The sequence below is a fragment of the Accipiter gentilis genome, chromosome 30, assembly GCF_929443795.1.
Source record: "Accipiter gentilis chromosome 30, bAccGen1.1, whole genome shotgun sequence".
In the NCBI taxonomy this organism is placed as follows: Eukaryota; Metazoa; Chordata; class Aves; order Accipitriformes; family Accipitridae; genus Astur; species Astur gentilis.
Window position 1 is genome coordinate 1,173,927 of NC_064909.1, and position 13,405 is coordinate 1,187,331.

At 41.4% G+C, this 13,405-nt stretch overlaps 1 protein-coding gene across 1 annotated transcript in view; it reads left to right on the forward strand.

The window, feature by feature from the left end:
• The window catches only part of GLP1R (glucagon like peptide 1 receptor), an 81,004-nt gene that overhangs the window by 22,678 nt on the left and 44,921 nt on the right, over positions 1-13,405 (forward strand). Inside the window, exons 2-3 of the mRNA XM_049833775.1 lie at positions 3,621-3,717; positions 5,008-5,118. Coding sequence (XP_049689732.1) covers positions 3,621-3,717; positions 5,008-5,118 — 208 coding nt within the window. The remainder of the gene's footprint in view (positions 1-3,620; positions 3,718-5,007; positions 5,119-13,405) is intronic.

Consider the following 13,405-nt stretch of genomic DNA (forward strand, 5'->3'; position numbering starts at 1 on the left):
GGGGGGGGGGGGGTGTTGAAAACTAAAAAAACCAAACCCAAACCCACAACTAAAATGCAAGGACCAGTGCTTTTAGCAACAAAAACATAGACCTGAGTTTAATAAAGCTATTTGAACTTTTGCAATTTGCTCCAAATCTTGGGTATTATCCCAGGAACCTTGTCCTCGTATATGTGTGTTTAGTGCTTTGATGTTGCAGAAGGAATTAAATCATTCTTCAAGAAAATATAGTATCTCTTATTCAAATAACTACTTACATTGTAAATTTGTGGCACTGGTGATTCTTGTTCACATGGGCCAAAATCTCCGGGAAATCGGGATTAGGATCTATTAAAATAAACTTTAAGTCAATTTGATAACTGAATGCGGTGGTTAGCTGAACCAGAGTAAACTGTTGCATAGAGAGAACAAATTATGTAGTCTTGGAATTTATATTTGATTGTCTTGTTGCAACAGACAATAGATAATAGAAAACTGTCTACCAAATCAGTCGTCTCCACAAAAAGGCATGTCTAATTATAGTATGCTAATCTCCTTGTTCAAGTTGTCTTCTCACATTATGAGAAACCAATATAAGTAGAATGTTTCTAATTTTTCATTTAATGGAGGGATAGAGGCTTGCTTTTTCCTAAGCTGTAATTAAAGCTGGTTCTTCCTGCATTCATGAAGGGAATAGATGAAAAGTTGATTTAGGTGAAAATACTTTAAGGCTTGCTGACTCCATAAGAGCCAATTTTCTTAGTGTGATCACTTTTGAGGATATTTTCAGGGTATTTTGAAAGGTAGAGTCTTGTTTCTAAATGAAACCCTGTATGCATCTTTATCTTGTAATGATTTTAAAAGGTGAATTTAGATTAACTTGATGTGGTCATCTGCATGCATGATCAATAGTTACTTTTTGGGAAGATGTGGGACACTTAGTAGCTTCTGAAATTATTCTGAATCATAATTTAAGAGTTCATCCTGAAAAAGTGCCTTCTAATTAAGTTATTAAAGTGTTAACCTGGTGATGAGAAGGTGGTGGAAACAGTCCTAACTTCCAATAGCCACCCTTGTAAAATGAAGACCTTTTCAAAAATGTATAACCTGAAAGTTACTTTTTAAAGACTGCCTGAGAGAAACTTAGGTTTGAAAGTTGTTCTCTCTTTACTCAGCCTATGTGGATCTGTAGATGGCATTTTAGTTTTAGAGTTACTGGTTATGTGTTTCTTTACACACACCTGTAGACCTAATTTAGGTGATGATGTTTTCTTTCTCCTTTGGGTATGCTGAGCACAGATCACTACACTACAGGTTTGTGTGCTTCCATAAGCACATGGGGTTAAAATTCAGCAGGATGCATTCATTTTACGCTAGGGACTTCAGCATAGACAGTCTTTGGCAGCATTTATTGGCATAAATAAGATGATTTAAATGAGGCACAGAGGCACACAAGGGTCAGAGTTTCAAAGATCCACAGGCTTGTCCTTGTTTTGACTTCAGGGGAAGCTGGCTAAATTATTCTAGAATTATGGCCATGAGGCCCTAGCTACAGTCAAGTTGCATGTAAATATAGGCAGTTATTCTTGAAACAGGTATCTATTAAATGTTGTATTTCTCATCATGTGTACAAGAGCATCTTTGTAATTAAATATAGTGGCTTAGTCCAGGCAGAAGCATGATGTGCATGGTGTTTTGTTTTTTTTCAAACACTTTTTTTTTTTCTAATTGGAAGCATACAAGAGAAGAGACTTGAGAATTCTGTAATCCAAAAACGCTGGTTCTACTTCTGTTCTTTTATACCAAGGTGATTGCACTGGTGTCTAAATTTTAGTCACGTTGTAGTGGACAGCATTCAGTTTGGCTTTCCTGAAATGCAGTATAGGTTTAAAATGACTTCTTTGTTTTAAAACAATCCTTCCCATGCCCTGGTTTCTTTCTAACTATCTGCAAAATGTTTAGAAGCACAAATCAAAAAGTAGCAGTTGAAGCTGTGGGGGTAAAATTACAAGGTTTATTTACCCTCATGCTTCACTTAATAAACTGATAGACAGCTGGGATTAAATGAGTTTTCCTCCACTCAGTTTTAGTGTGTTGTACCATTAGGTTCATGCTGTTGATTGTATGTCTGAGACATCCATGCTGGGCCTTTCTCTGGAAAAAGAATTCCGAGTTAGCTGCATTATTGATCACTTACAGCCTGCTAATCCTTGCATTTGTAATTTTGTTTATATGAATGTGGAGAGGGGAGAGAAGGATTTTGGTTTATATGAATGTGGAGAGGGGAGAGAAGGATTTATGTGTATTTACTTAAATGCAATTAGTAAGCTGGGCCTCTGTGAACCAGGTGGAGCATCTGCTAGGGTTAAGCAAGCAGCCAGCACTAAATTTTGCAGTTTAATAACAGCTAATTTCCTTTGTGCTCAGACAGAGTTTGTACATACTTCTCCTCTGTCCCCTCAGTACTTGGGGTAGCTGACAGTGGAACCTGCAGCTGGTCAAACTGTGTAAAAAGGAGGTCCCTGCTCTTTCTGCAGTTTCAGGAAAAATAGGCTGGATGCAGGGAAAAGCTGTTATTCATGGAAGAAAAGCTGAGCTGGAAAAGCTTTCATGAATGTTCTGGAAGAATGTGTTGTGGTTTAAGCCCAGCCTGCAACTAGGCACCACGCAGCTGCTTGCTCACTCCTCCTGCTCCCAATGGAATGGGGAGGAGAATCGGGGGAAAAAAAAAGTAAAAACCTGTGGGTTGAGATAAGAACCATTTAATAACTAAAATAAAACAAAATGTAATACTAACAATAATAATAATATTATAATAATTGTAATGAAAAGGAATATAATAAACTAAATTTAAAATACCCCACCAAACCAAAGAGAAGTGATGCACAATGCAATTGCTCACCATCCGCTGACCGATGCCTGAGCAGCGATCTGCCCCACCCAGCCAACTCCCCCCAGTTTATATGCTGAGCATGACGTTCTATGGTATGGAATACACCTTTGGCTAGTTCAGGTCAGCTGTCCTGGCTATGATCCCTTCCAGCTTCTTGTATACCTGCTTGCTGGCAGAGTGTGGGAAACTGAAAGATCCTTAACTTAGGATAAGTGCTACTTAGCAACAACTGAAACATCAGTGTGTTATCAACATTATTCTCACACTAAATCCAATACACACTGTACCAGCTACTAAGCAGAATATTAACTCTATCCCAGCCAAAACCAGGACAAATGCTTGGGGAATATCTGCTGAATACAGTGCATTAACTTGGTGTCATTTGTGGGGTAGCAGAAATACTGCTGTTGGAAAGAAAACCTCTCCTAAAAGGACTTGCTGCTGTCCCTGTCTTTTCATCAGATAATAAATCACACAACTGAGGCATGTTTAAGAGAGCAAGGCTAGATCAGTTGGGGTTTCAGTGAGGACACAGTAGTTGTGGTTTTTTTCAGTTCCTTGTGGTACAAATAGAAAGATATTTCTTTGGCTGCTATCAAGTAAATGCATAAGCAGTATCTTGTACCCTTTATGATAAGCAGTGCTCTTTGACTTGTGGTAGTCATTTTCACACTTGCCCACTAAGGCTGCATGAAAAACACACAGTTTAAGTCCCTGTAATGTCTGAGACTTGTGATTTCTCTTTCAGAGTTCAGATGGGTCCCTCTCTGGGGTTATGCAGAAGTGGAAGGAGTATCAGCTCCAATGCCTGAAATACTTGTATGAGGCACCCCCCATTGTGGCAGGTAAGTCTGCTGGTAGGGTTAGGATGTATTAATTTTAAAATGCATGATAACAGTAGCAAGGGAGTGATTATGAACTTGATAATACTTCTCCAGCTTGCTTTCAAGTCCATTTCTTCTTTATTCCATTTGCTTCCACCTGCTCTCTGTGGAACTCTTCCCTCTGCTGAGGAAGCATTTTATAGAACAATTTCATTGTAAAGATGTTAGTCTTTAGGTCCAGAGTGTTTTGCAGTGGCAAGCAGTGGCTGTAGCACATCAAAGCAGCACACTAATGTAATACCCCTGAAACTTTTTTAGGGGCCAGGGTTGAGAGAGTACAGAGGTGTTAGGAAATCTGGGACCATGCTGTTCCCATTGACCTACCAGTTTGTGGGCCTTAAAGTTGGCATAATTTGCTTTTGAGCATTGTAAAATGCTGAAATGGCTTTAAAAAAAGTGCCTTAGTGAAAATGAGAATGCAACTTGTCTTAGCGGTTGAGCTGCTGTAATGTGCTGAGGGCAGCTGCAATGTGCCAGCATCATGGTGTTTAGAGGACACTGGTGACTTGTCAATGACAGTCACAACTCGACACAGTGCAGCCTCTCCTATGCTTCAGTGCTCTTCTAACACACTGAGGAAGATAAGATGGGTCTAAAGTTGTACCTGTGAAGAATTATTTCAAAACTGTTAATTTTCCTTCTCTTAACTACATTATTATGGCAGAGTGAGAGCAGTAGCTGATGACAACAATGGCAGGGAAACATTCATCTCCCTCTGCTCCTTTATCCTGTTGAGTGGTTGAGTGCTGCCCTCTAAGAATGACAGCTAAATAAATTTGAAGTTGAAGTATTCTCGTGTTGATTAAGCTGTAATGTGAAGTTACAGTTGTGTGTGGTATTTCACTGATGGATCTATATATTAGGCTAGACTTTCCAACTGCATGACTGTGAACCATTCTTGGGAATGACTACAGTGTTCATAGCAAAAATGATTTTAAATTAAACAGACATGTAAGGGTGTAAAAGAGAAAAGATGTGAATGGATCAGTATTGATTTACCTTTCCCTTGATTTCGTTCAAGACCCTAATCTATTCTTCGGTCCCCCCCTGAAACAACAGTTTCCTGTTTTGTGTGGATAAACTTTTTTGGACAAATATCTCATTTAACTCCACATCAGAGCTTAATTGCATAATGCTGATATGGCTTAAATGCACATCTGTGTTTCCTTTTATCTTCTGCTCTTCAGTCTTTTCCTCCTTGCCATATTAATACAAGGCAGTGGCATGACCCTCCCTTCCATTTCTCTGCAGAAGGCAAGTTCTGCAACAGAACCTTTGACAACTATGCCTGCTGGCCAGATGGACTGCCTGGCACCTATGTGAATGTCAGCTGCCCCTGGTATCTCCCCTGGGCTAACACAGGTAAGACCCTTTCTTAAAGCTCCTTCAGAGCTTTAAACCAACCCTGTTTTCCTTGCACCATCTTAGCAAGGATAAAATTGGCTTAAATGGCTATGAGTGCAGTCAGTTCTCTACAGCATAAAAGTAGGAATGGGGGTCAGTATGATACACTATCTCCATTTAGCAGGAGAAAATGAAAATGAGAGAAGAGACTGTTCTTGAGGCTTGCATTTCATCTGGGTTTTTGTGCTTTCCTCTGTTTTTGCTGCTTGAAGAGTTGTGACTATTAATAAAATAGCACTGTGTTTCTTGTTGAAGACTATCTAACAGTAATAATGGTGTAGTTTTAAAACTGATATAAAAGTAGCAAAGCTAGATGGTAGGTCATCCTGTAGTAGATAAAGACAAAAAGGTCTAAAGTGAAAGTGTTTTGTGCTGCTTCCTGAGATAAATTTATTTCTCAGAATGCTGCAAGATGAAGGCATTGTCAGTTGTTGCAAAGACTTTTTTTCTCTGAATGACTGAATGTCACCTTTGGATTTTACACCCTTATGTACATGTACACATGATGCCACTTGAAGGCAATGTATATTAGATCACTTCGTCTAGTATTCTGTCTTTAAACCAGTGACTTGTACAGCTTGTTCTTTGTGAAGACCTTTCTATGTTTTGAAGTCTAAATGAAACAGTTTATTAACTAGCTACCTTGGTGTGGCAAATTGGCTTTGGCCCCTGTCAAGGGACAGAGGATACTGGTTGATGAGGATGTATAAATCTGACTGCTGGATGTAAAGATGGTTTAAGTGTGGAGTACACGTTATAAGTGTTAGTATGAACAATTTCAGGTGTGAGAAAGAAAAGGAATGGGATGGGGTGGTCAGAGGATACTTAGATGTATTGGGTAACATGGGACCTGGGTGTGATGCAAATGGTCTGGAATAAGGGGTGGAGATTATACTGGGTCTGGCTGGGATGGAGGTAGCTTTCTTCATAGCAGCCCATATGGTGCTGTTCTTTGTATTTATGGCTAGAAGTGTTGATAATGCACCAGTGGTTTGGCTGTTGCTGAACAGTGCTTGCACAGCATCAAAGCTCTCTCTCCAACCCACACCCTGCCAAAGGCCAGTAGGCTGGAGGCTTGCAAGTGGTTGGGAAGTGACATAACTGCAACAGCTGACCTGATCTGACTAAAGGGATATTCCCTGCCATAGGACATCGTGGTCAGCAATAAAAGCTCAGGAAAAGGGGGAAGAAGGGAGTGGAGGCATTCTTGGTTATGGTGTTCATCTTTGCAAGTAATGGTTATGCGTGCTGAGGCCCTGCTTTCCAAGAAGTGGCTGGACATCTGCCTGCCGATGGGAAGCAGTGAATAAATTCCTTATTTTGCTTTGCTGCAGCTTTTTATTTCCATATTAAACTGTCATTATCATGAAGGGGTGGTGGCATGGGGGGAGAGGGGAAATCCTCACAGCAAAATCAAGTCGTCATCACAACACTGACAAAGGTGGACAATTTACACACGCAATAAAACTCCATCTCTCCACTGCTTTACAACCACAGAAGATTCCTCACATTTATTCCCCTCTCTGGCAACATCCAGTCCTAGTTTTACCTGTTACCTCTCCCAGTTACTGTCTTTATCTTGACCAATGAGCTTTTCCATCTTATTTTCTCCCCCATCTTGTTGAGGAGGGTGAGTGGCTGGGTGGGTGTTTGGCAGTTGGCTGAGATCAACTCATCACATCTACCATGGTATCTTCAGGGGCTGCAAGGAAGTCTCTGCTCTGGTGCCTGCAGCACCTCCTCCCCTCCATCTTCTCTGACCTCAGTGCTCGCAGGGCTGTTTCTGACACTCTTTTTCTCACCCCTCGCTGCCAAGCAGTGTTTGGCCCTTTCTTACATACATTTCTGCTTTGGCAGTTTCATTCCTGTCTTGTTTGTGCTGAATGTCTATGTTGAGGTGATTTCCTCCCCTCCCCTCCCCACCCCCCCCGATGTATTGCTCTGTATTTTACCAGGTTTATATTATGCTACTGTGTCCATAGTTCTAACTTCTGCACATCTTTTGTATTATCTCAACTGTCTTGGTAGTAACTGCCAATTTGATAACCTCTGAAGTTAAAATGGTGTTTGCTAATCCGCTTCAGATTTTTAAAAAAGATATTATGTTTTTAGAATGGGTAAACAAGCTTTTATAAATGTATGAAATCATTATTTACCTCATAATTAATTGACATAAAATTATTGGATGCTGCAGAATTTTTTCCAATACTCCTAATCTTTCTGGATAGCTAAAACTCTTCACAGGATTAAACTTCTTTCCTCTAAACCTGTTTACTTGCAGTCTTTAAGACCCTGGTCATAGTTATTTGACTTCCAACTGCTCTTGAAACATCACTGCTGGAGAGAGCCAAGGTTTAACACAATACTGCAGATTAATAAATTATTGGAATGTGCACTGTCTTTCATACTTTTGGAAATAATTTTTTTGAAAAGAATTAATTATCCTGAAAACAGTGTTTGTTTCAGTGGAAAGAATAGCAGCATTTTGTATAACCCCTTGCTAGGAAGGGTTGCAGAAGTACTTCAGAAAGTCGTTAAACCTCTGGACGTGTTCCCTTGTGCATACTGTGCATATATCTCAGTATCTGTTTTTATCAGCAAGGAATAAGAATGGAATAAGGAGGCCTTTCATTGTCTAATATAAAACAAGAAGTTTGTATTGGTGCCAGGTACTTAATTTAGGAGCCTGAATTACCATGACCTGATACTATTTTGTGACATCTTGTGGAGTCATGGTCAAAGTGAATGTTAATGGGTTGCCATGATGAAGAGGTAACATCTTTATAATGGAAGATCTAGAGCAACAGGAAATTGGACACCCTGTGATTTACAGTAATCACTAAAGCATGCTTATTACTTCTTGCTTAGCCCCCTACTTGTAACTTGAAATAGATTCTAGCACTGCAGGGCTTCCATCTCTTCGCCTAATGAAAATGGAGAAAATGAAAAGGTGAGACCTTGTTTGGGAAGTACCTTCAAAACATGTTCAGTGAAGGTCATAATTAAGTATGAAGTGCTTCAGCCAAGCTTACTCATTTAAGACTGCTGTCCCATCCCTTTGATTAGGAGTCAGGTTTTTAAGTGCATAAAGTTTGCTGGGGGACTTCACACCATACCCCCAGAAGTCCCCTGAGGAATAAATTGAAACACTTGAAACTGAATACTGCTTCTGACGGGGTACTAAAATGGAGCAAGCATTGAGTACAAGTCTGGTTATGACGTGGCCGTTTTGTAAAAAGTGTAGAAGAGTTCGAAGCAGGGACAGGTGACCCAGGAGGCATATAAAGACGCTGATCATTCAAGGATAGGGTTAGGAAAGCCAAAGCCCACCCAGAATCTGACAAGTGATGTGAAGGGCAACAAAAAGGGCTTCTAAGCAGATATGAGAGAAGGTTTGGATCCACTGCTGAATGAGACAGGGAGGATCTTGTGACAAAGGATGGGGAGATGACTGAGGTACTCGCTGCCTCCTTCATCATGGGCTTTACTGGTAAAACTTGCCTTCAGCAATCCCAGGCCCCTGACATCAGTGGTAAAGTCTGGAGCAAGGAAGGCTTGGCCTTAGTGGAGGAGGATTGGGTTATGGAACATACACAAGTCCATGGGACTTGGTGGCATGTACTAACAAGTGCTGAATGAGATAGTTGATACCATTATGAGACCACTCTTGATTGTCTTTGAAAGGTCCTGGCAATTGAGGGAGATTCCTGAGGACTGGAGGAAAGCAATTGTCACCACTATCTTCAAGAAGCTCAAGGAGGAGAATCTGGGGAACTATAGGTGATCGGTCCTGCACCAGTCCCCAAGAAGGTGATGAAGCAAATAATCCTGGAAGCTGTTTCCAAACACATAAAGGACAAGAAGGTGACGGAGTAGTCAGCATGGCTTTATGAAAGTGAAATCATGTTTGATGAACCTGATATGACTAGCTTGGTAGACAAGGGGAGAGCAGTGGATGTGTTTATCTTGACCTTAGTAAGGCTTTTGACACTGTTTCCCATAACATCCTCATTGACAAACTGAGGAAGTATGGATTAGATAGATGAACAATGATATTAACTGAAAACTGGCTGAGCTTCTGGGCATATAGGGTTGTGGTCAGCAGCACAAAGTCCACTTGGAAATTGTTCCCTAGTGGTCTACCCCAGGGATTGGTAGAAGGGCCAATATGGTTTAACATCTTTATTAATGATCTGAATGATGGGACTGAGTGCACCTTCAGGAAGTTTGCAGACCATACAAAACTGGGAGGAGTGGCTGATACACCACACGATTGTCCTGCTATTCAGAAGGACCTTGAGAAGCTGAAGAAATGTGCTAAGAGGAATCCTGTGAAGTTCTGCGAAAGGAAATACAAAGTCCTGCCCCTGGGGAGGAATAGCTGCATGTACCAGTACTGACTGGCTGGAAAGCAGCTTTGCAGAAAAGGCCCTGGAGGTTCTGGTGGATGCCAAGCTTAGCATGAGCAGCAATGTGCCCTTGAGGCAAAGAACACCAACAGCTTCCTGGACTGTATTGGGAAGAGCATTACTGGCAACTCAAGGGGATGATCCTTCCCCTCTACTCTGGGGAGGTGAGACATATGTGGAGTGCGTTGTCCAGTCCTGGCTGCCCTAGTATGGGAGAGACATGGACATGCTGTAGCAAGTCTAGCAGATGAGCATGAAGATTATTAAGGGATGGGAGTGTGTCCCATATGAGATGGGGCTGAGCGAGCTGGTATTCTTCAGCCTGGAGAAGAGAAAGCTCAGGGAGAATCTTATCAATGTGTATGAGCACAAATTGAAATACAGGAAATTTCCTTTAAACATAATTATTTTACTGTGACGTTGGTCAAAAACCTGGAACAGGTGACCCAGAGTGGTTTTGGAGTCTCTGTCCTTGAAGAAGATGACTCGACATGGACCTGGGCAACTTGCCCTAGTTCACCCTGCTTTGAGCAGGGTGTTGTACTGGGAAATTTCCAGAGTCCCCTTCCAGTCTTGGCTGTTTTGTGATTCTCTGTTTCTGGTAGTTTTTTTAAGATAAGTCTTGGTAGCTAGTTACTGTCAGGTGTTACAAATTTCCATTGGTGTCAGCTAGAATAGGAGATTGGAAAAAATTTTGCATGGGAAGAGTTTGCAATCTTGGAGCATTTCTTGGATCAATTACAGGTTTTGCAAATCTTACACTTTAACAGCTTTTATTCTTGTTTGTGTCCTACTCTTCTTGTCCTAGTGGCTATCAGTCTTGAGCCTGCCCTTCTGCAAATCTCAACAGCAGATGTAGCTCAGCAGGTCGCCTAGCAGAGTTGCAAGCCGAAAATGATGCGGAGAACTTTCTACCTGCTCAGCAGGTGTTTGTTGTGTCACTAGTCCAACCCCACATGATGTTAGTAGGTTCTTGTCTCTGCTTGCTGCGCCAGGTGTTCACTGAGGTGTAACTTTCTTTTTGTTTCCTTAACGTGGCAGCTTCTGAATCACTGTCTGCATTGTGGGTGTGGGTTCAGCATTAATGCTTTCTCCAGGTTTTCAGATTGCTCAGTTATCTCAAGGTACAAGAGCAATTGCAGGGAGTTAGGAATCTGTTCGTTGAAAAAACTGAGACTAAAACTGGTGTTCTCAGTGCTGTACATCTATTCAGACTTGTGTGCATATAGAGACTCAAGACCAGTCTTCACAAAACAAATCCATGGAGGATGGGCCTGCAGATCTTTTGTGCTAAGTAATGTGTGCAGTTGTAAGGTGGTGTCTCACAGCACCGCTCGTCTTGTGATTACAACATTCGTCTTCTGCCCTTTTTGAAAGTGCTGCTTGCTAAGGCAGCCTATAAAGTACAGCAGAGACAATCAATACTGTCCCACTTGTGTGTCAGATCTCTTTAGAAATGCTGAGTGTGAGACTTTTTTCATTGTGTTACCTAGCTGGTGTGTCAGCATCCCTGCCAAACTCAGTATTAGCAAGCTGACTGCAAGGATGGACTCTGAAGGCTGGGAATACGTCAGTGATAATTGAATAAAAGAAATCCCAACGTCAAACCAAGATTTTATGCTTGAGACTGTGTTGATGCACTTTTGGGATGTGGCCCAAAGGTTGGTTTATTACATGTTTCTTCAGTGGCACTTCACTACTGCCTTTTTTCCACCTGCAGCTGTGCAGCAAACAAGATTGGGAATTTCACCCAACTGAAATGCAGGGTTTTGTCCTCATTCCTTTGAGACTTCCCCACCCCCTCATACAGATCAGTTTCCTGATTGGTGTGTTTGCAGCTGTATTAGCATTCATCTGCTTCAAGTATATTGGTTGTTATAGGATTGCCTTAGCTCAACAGGAAACTGTGAAATAAGGATATTATAGGTGTCTGGGTAATCAGTATCACACTGAAGCTGAAGGAGCTGAGGTTTAGAGTAGCCTCTGCTTCAATGCAGGTTAAACCATTGTCACTGGAATGAGAAATAGGTGGCTAATGTGTCTCACAGCACAATGCAGGGGTTTGGTATCATAGCAAATGAGGAGCCCAAACACTGCTGGGCTGTAACTACATGGTAGGAGTTCATAAAATTATTTGTGTCCCTCTACTGCCATACAAAATAGCTTTGTGCATGTAGTGAGGAAGCCCTTTGGGATAATGAGAAGCAGTAGCATTGGGGCAAACAGAAGGTGGAAGAGAATCTAATTATGGTCAAACAAAGCATTCTGTTCAGGGCTCTGTAGTGAAATTCATAAGTTTTGTCTTTGGGAAGACTTCTTGTTTTTTCAAAGTGGTGTTTTGAAGTGCTTTGAAAATATGAAGTGAAATGTTGCGATTATCAAAACAAATACATGCTTAATTTCTACCATGCCTTGCTTCCCTACCCCTAAAACCAAACCAAAGCTTTTTTTTTTCCGCCTGCTTATACATCTTTGAAAGAGCAAACTACAGCAATTTCAAACCTGTATGGGCTATTTCACTCCAGCTGTGTTTTGCTTCTATTTTTCTTACGCAACTCCCACTGTTGGACAGGCCTTCATGGGGAGATGGTGAAATAGCAGGAGGGAGGTTGCTGTTAAAAGGATTTGTTCTGTGAAGTTGGCAGCACAGATTTTGGACCACAGCCAAGGCTTGTTGAAGACAAATTTCACGTACTTCTGGCTGCCTGAGTCAAAGCTTTTGCTCCCATATGTGTCTTGGGCCAACCCTTGCCTTTAGCGAAATCCCAGAAAACCTATTCAGTTTATCGTAACATTGAAGTTACACCAGGTAAACTTTGCCCATCTTGCTATCCACACTGTAGTCAGTGAGATTGCCATGAGTTATACTAGGGCAGCAGGTGTCTCAAAGTCCTATCAGTGCAGAAACCTCCAAGGGGAGCAGTATTCCTTTAAAGGACAGTGGGCACCCCACCTCACTGTCACTGACTGTGTGCTTTTTCTTGTTACCTTCTTATAATTGAAGGCTAACTGCCAGTAACACCATGTGGATTTGGAAACTGTGGAGCTGCACAATTCATCTTGCAATTATGCCTCCTCTGGGGTTCTGATTTTCTATTGTTTAATAGCACTAATTCCTTTTTAATTAAAAAACCTTCCAGAGGTACTGGTTTCAGATGAGTTATGTGAACAGTAGCTGCATCAGTTGCTCATATATGCACTGGGCTGCACAAAGGCTGGCTCCAAACTTGCATTAACAGATCTCTACTCAAAATCTTCTGAACTATTTGAATGCTTTTGTTTCAGCCTAGGACCTGTCTCTGGTTTTGAGGTGTCTGACACCTGAATTGGCTTGACTGCTGGTCTGTATCTGTATTGGTATCTTGCTCTGGCACTGTAGTGAATTTTGAAGCCGCCCCTTGAATGTCTTACTTGGTGTGACTGAGTTAGTTTGAGCAGTTTGGGGGTCTGTTTCTTTGGAGGGAACTAAACCAGAAACTAATCCAGGTGTGCACTGGATTCTTTTCAGTCCTGGATGGAGACATAAGACCTAATGCTTTGTCTGTACCACTATGAAGTCTTCCAATATGACCATACACAGGCCACTGGAGGACTCCTGAACTACTAGGCTCTCATTAAATCCTGAATGTTTCTTGTGCCAGGTAGAGGGCCAGATGGCTTGTATGCCTTTAACTACTGTTGACCATGATGCCTCAATGCTTTGTAAATCCCCATGCTCTCTAGATCCACCTTTCTCCTAGTTTGAAATCCTTTCCTTTGTTTAACTAATAACTTCCGTTGTCATTGACCTTTGCTTGAATCACTTGTCTCCTATAATTCACTTTATTTTCTGTATT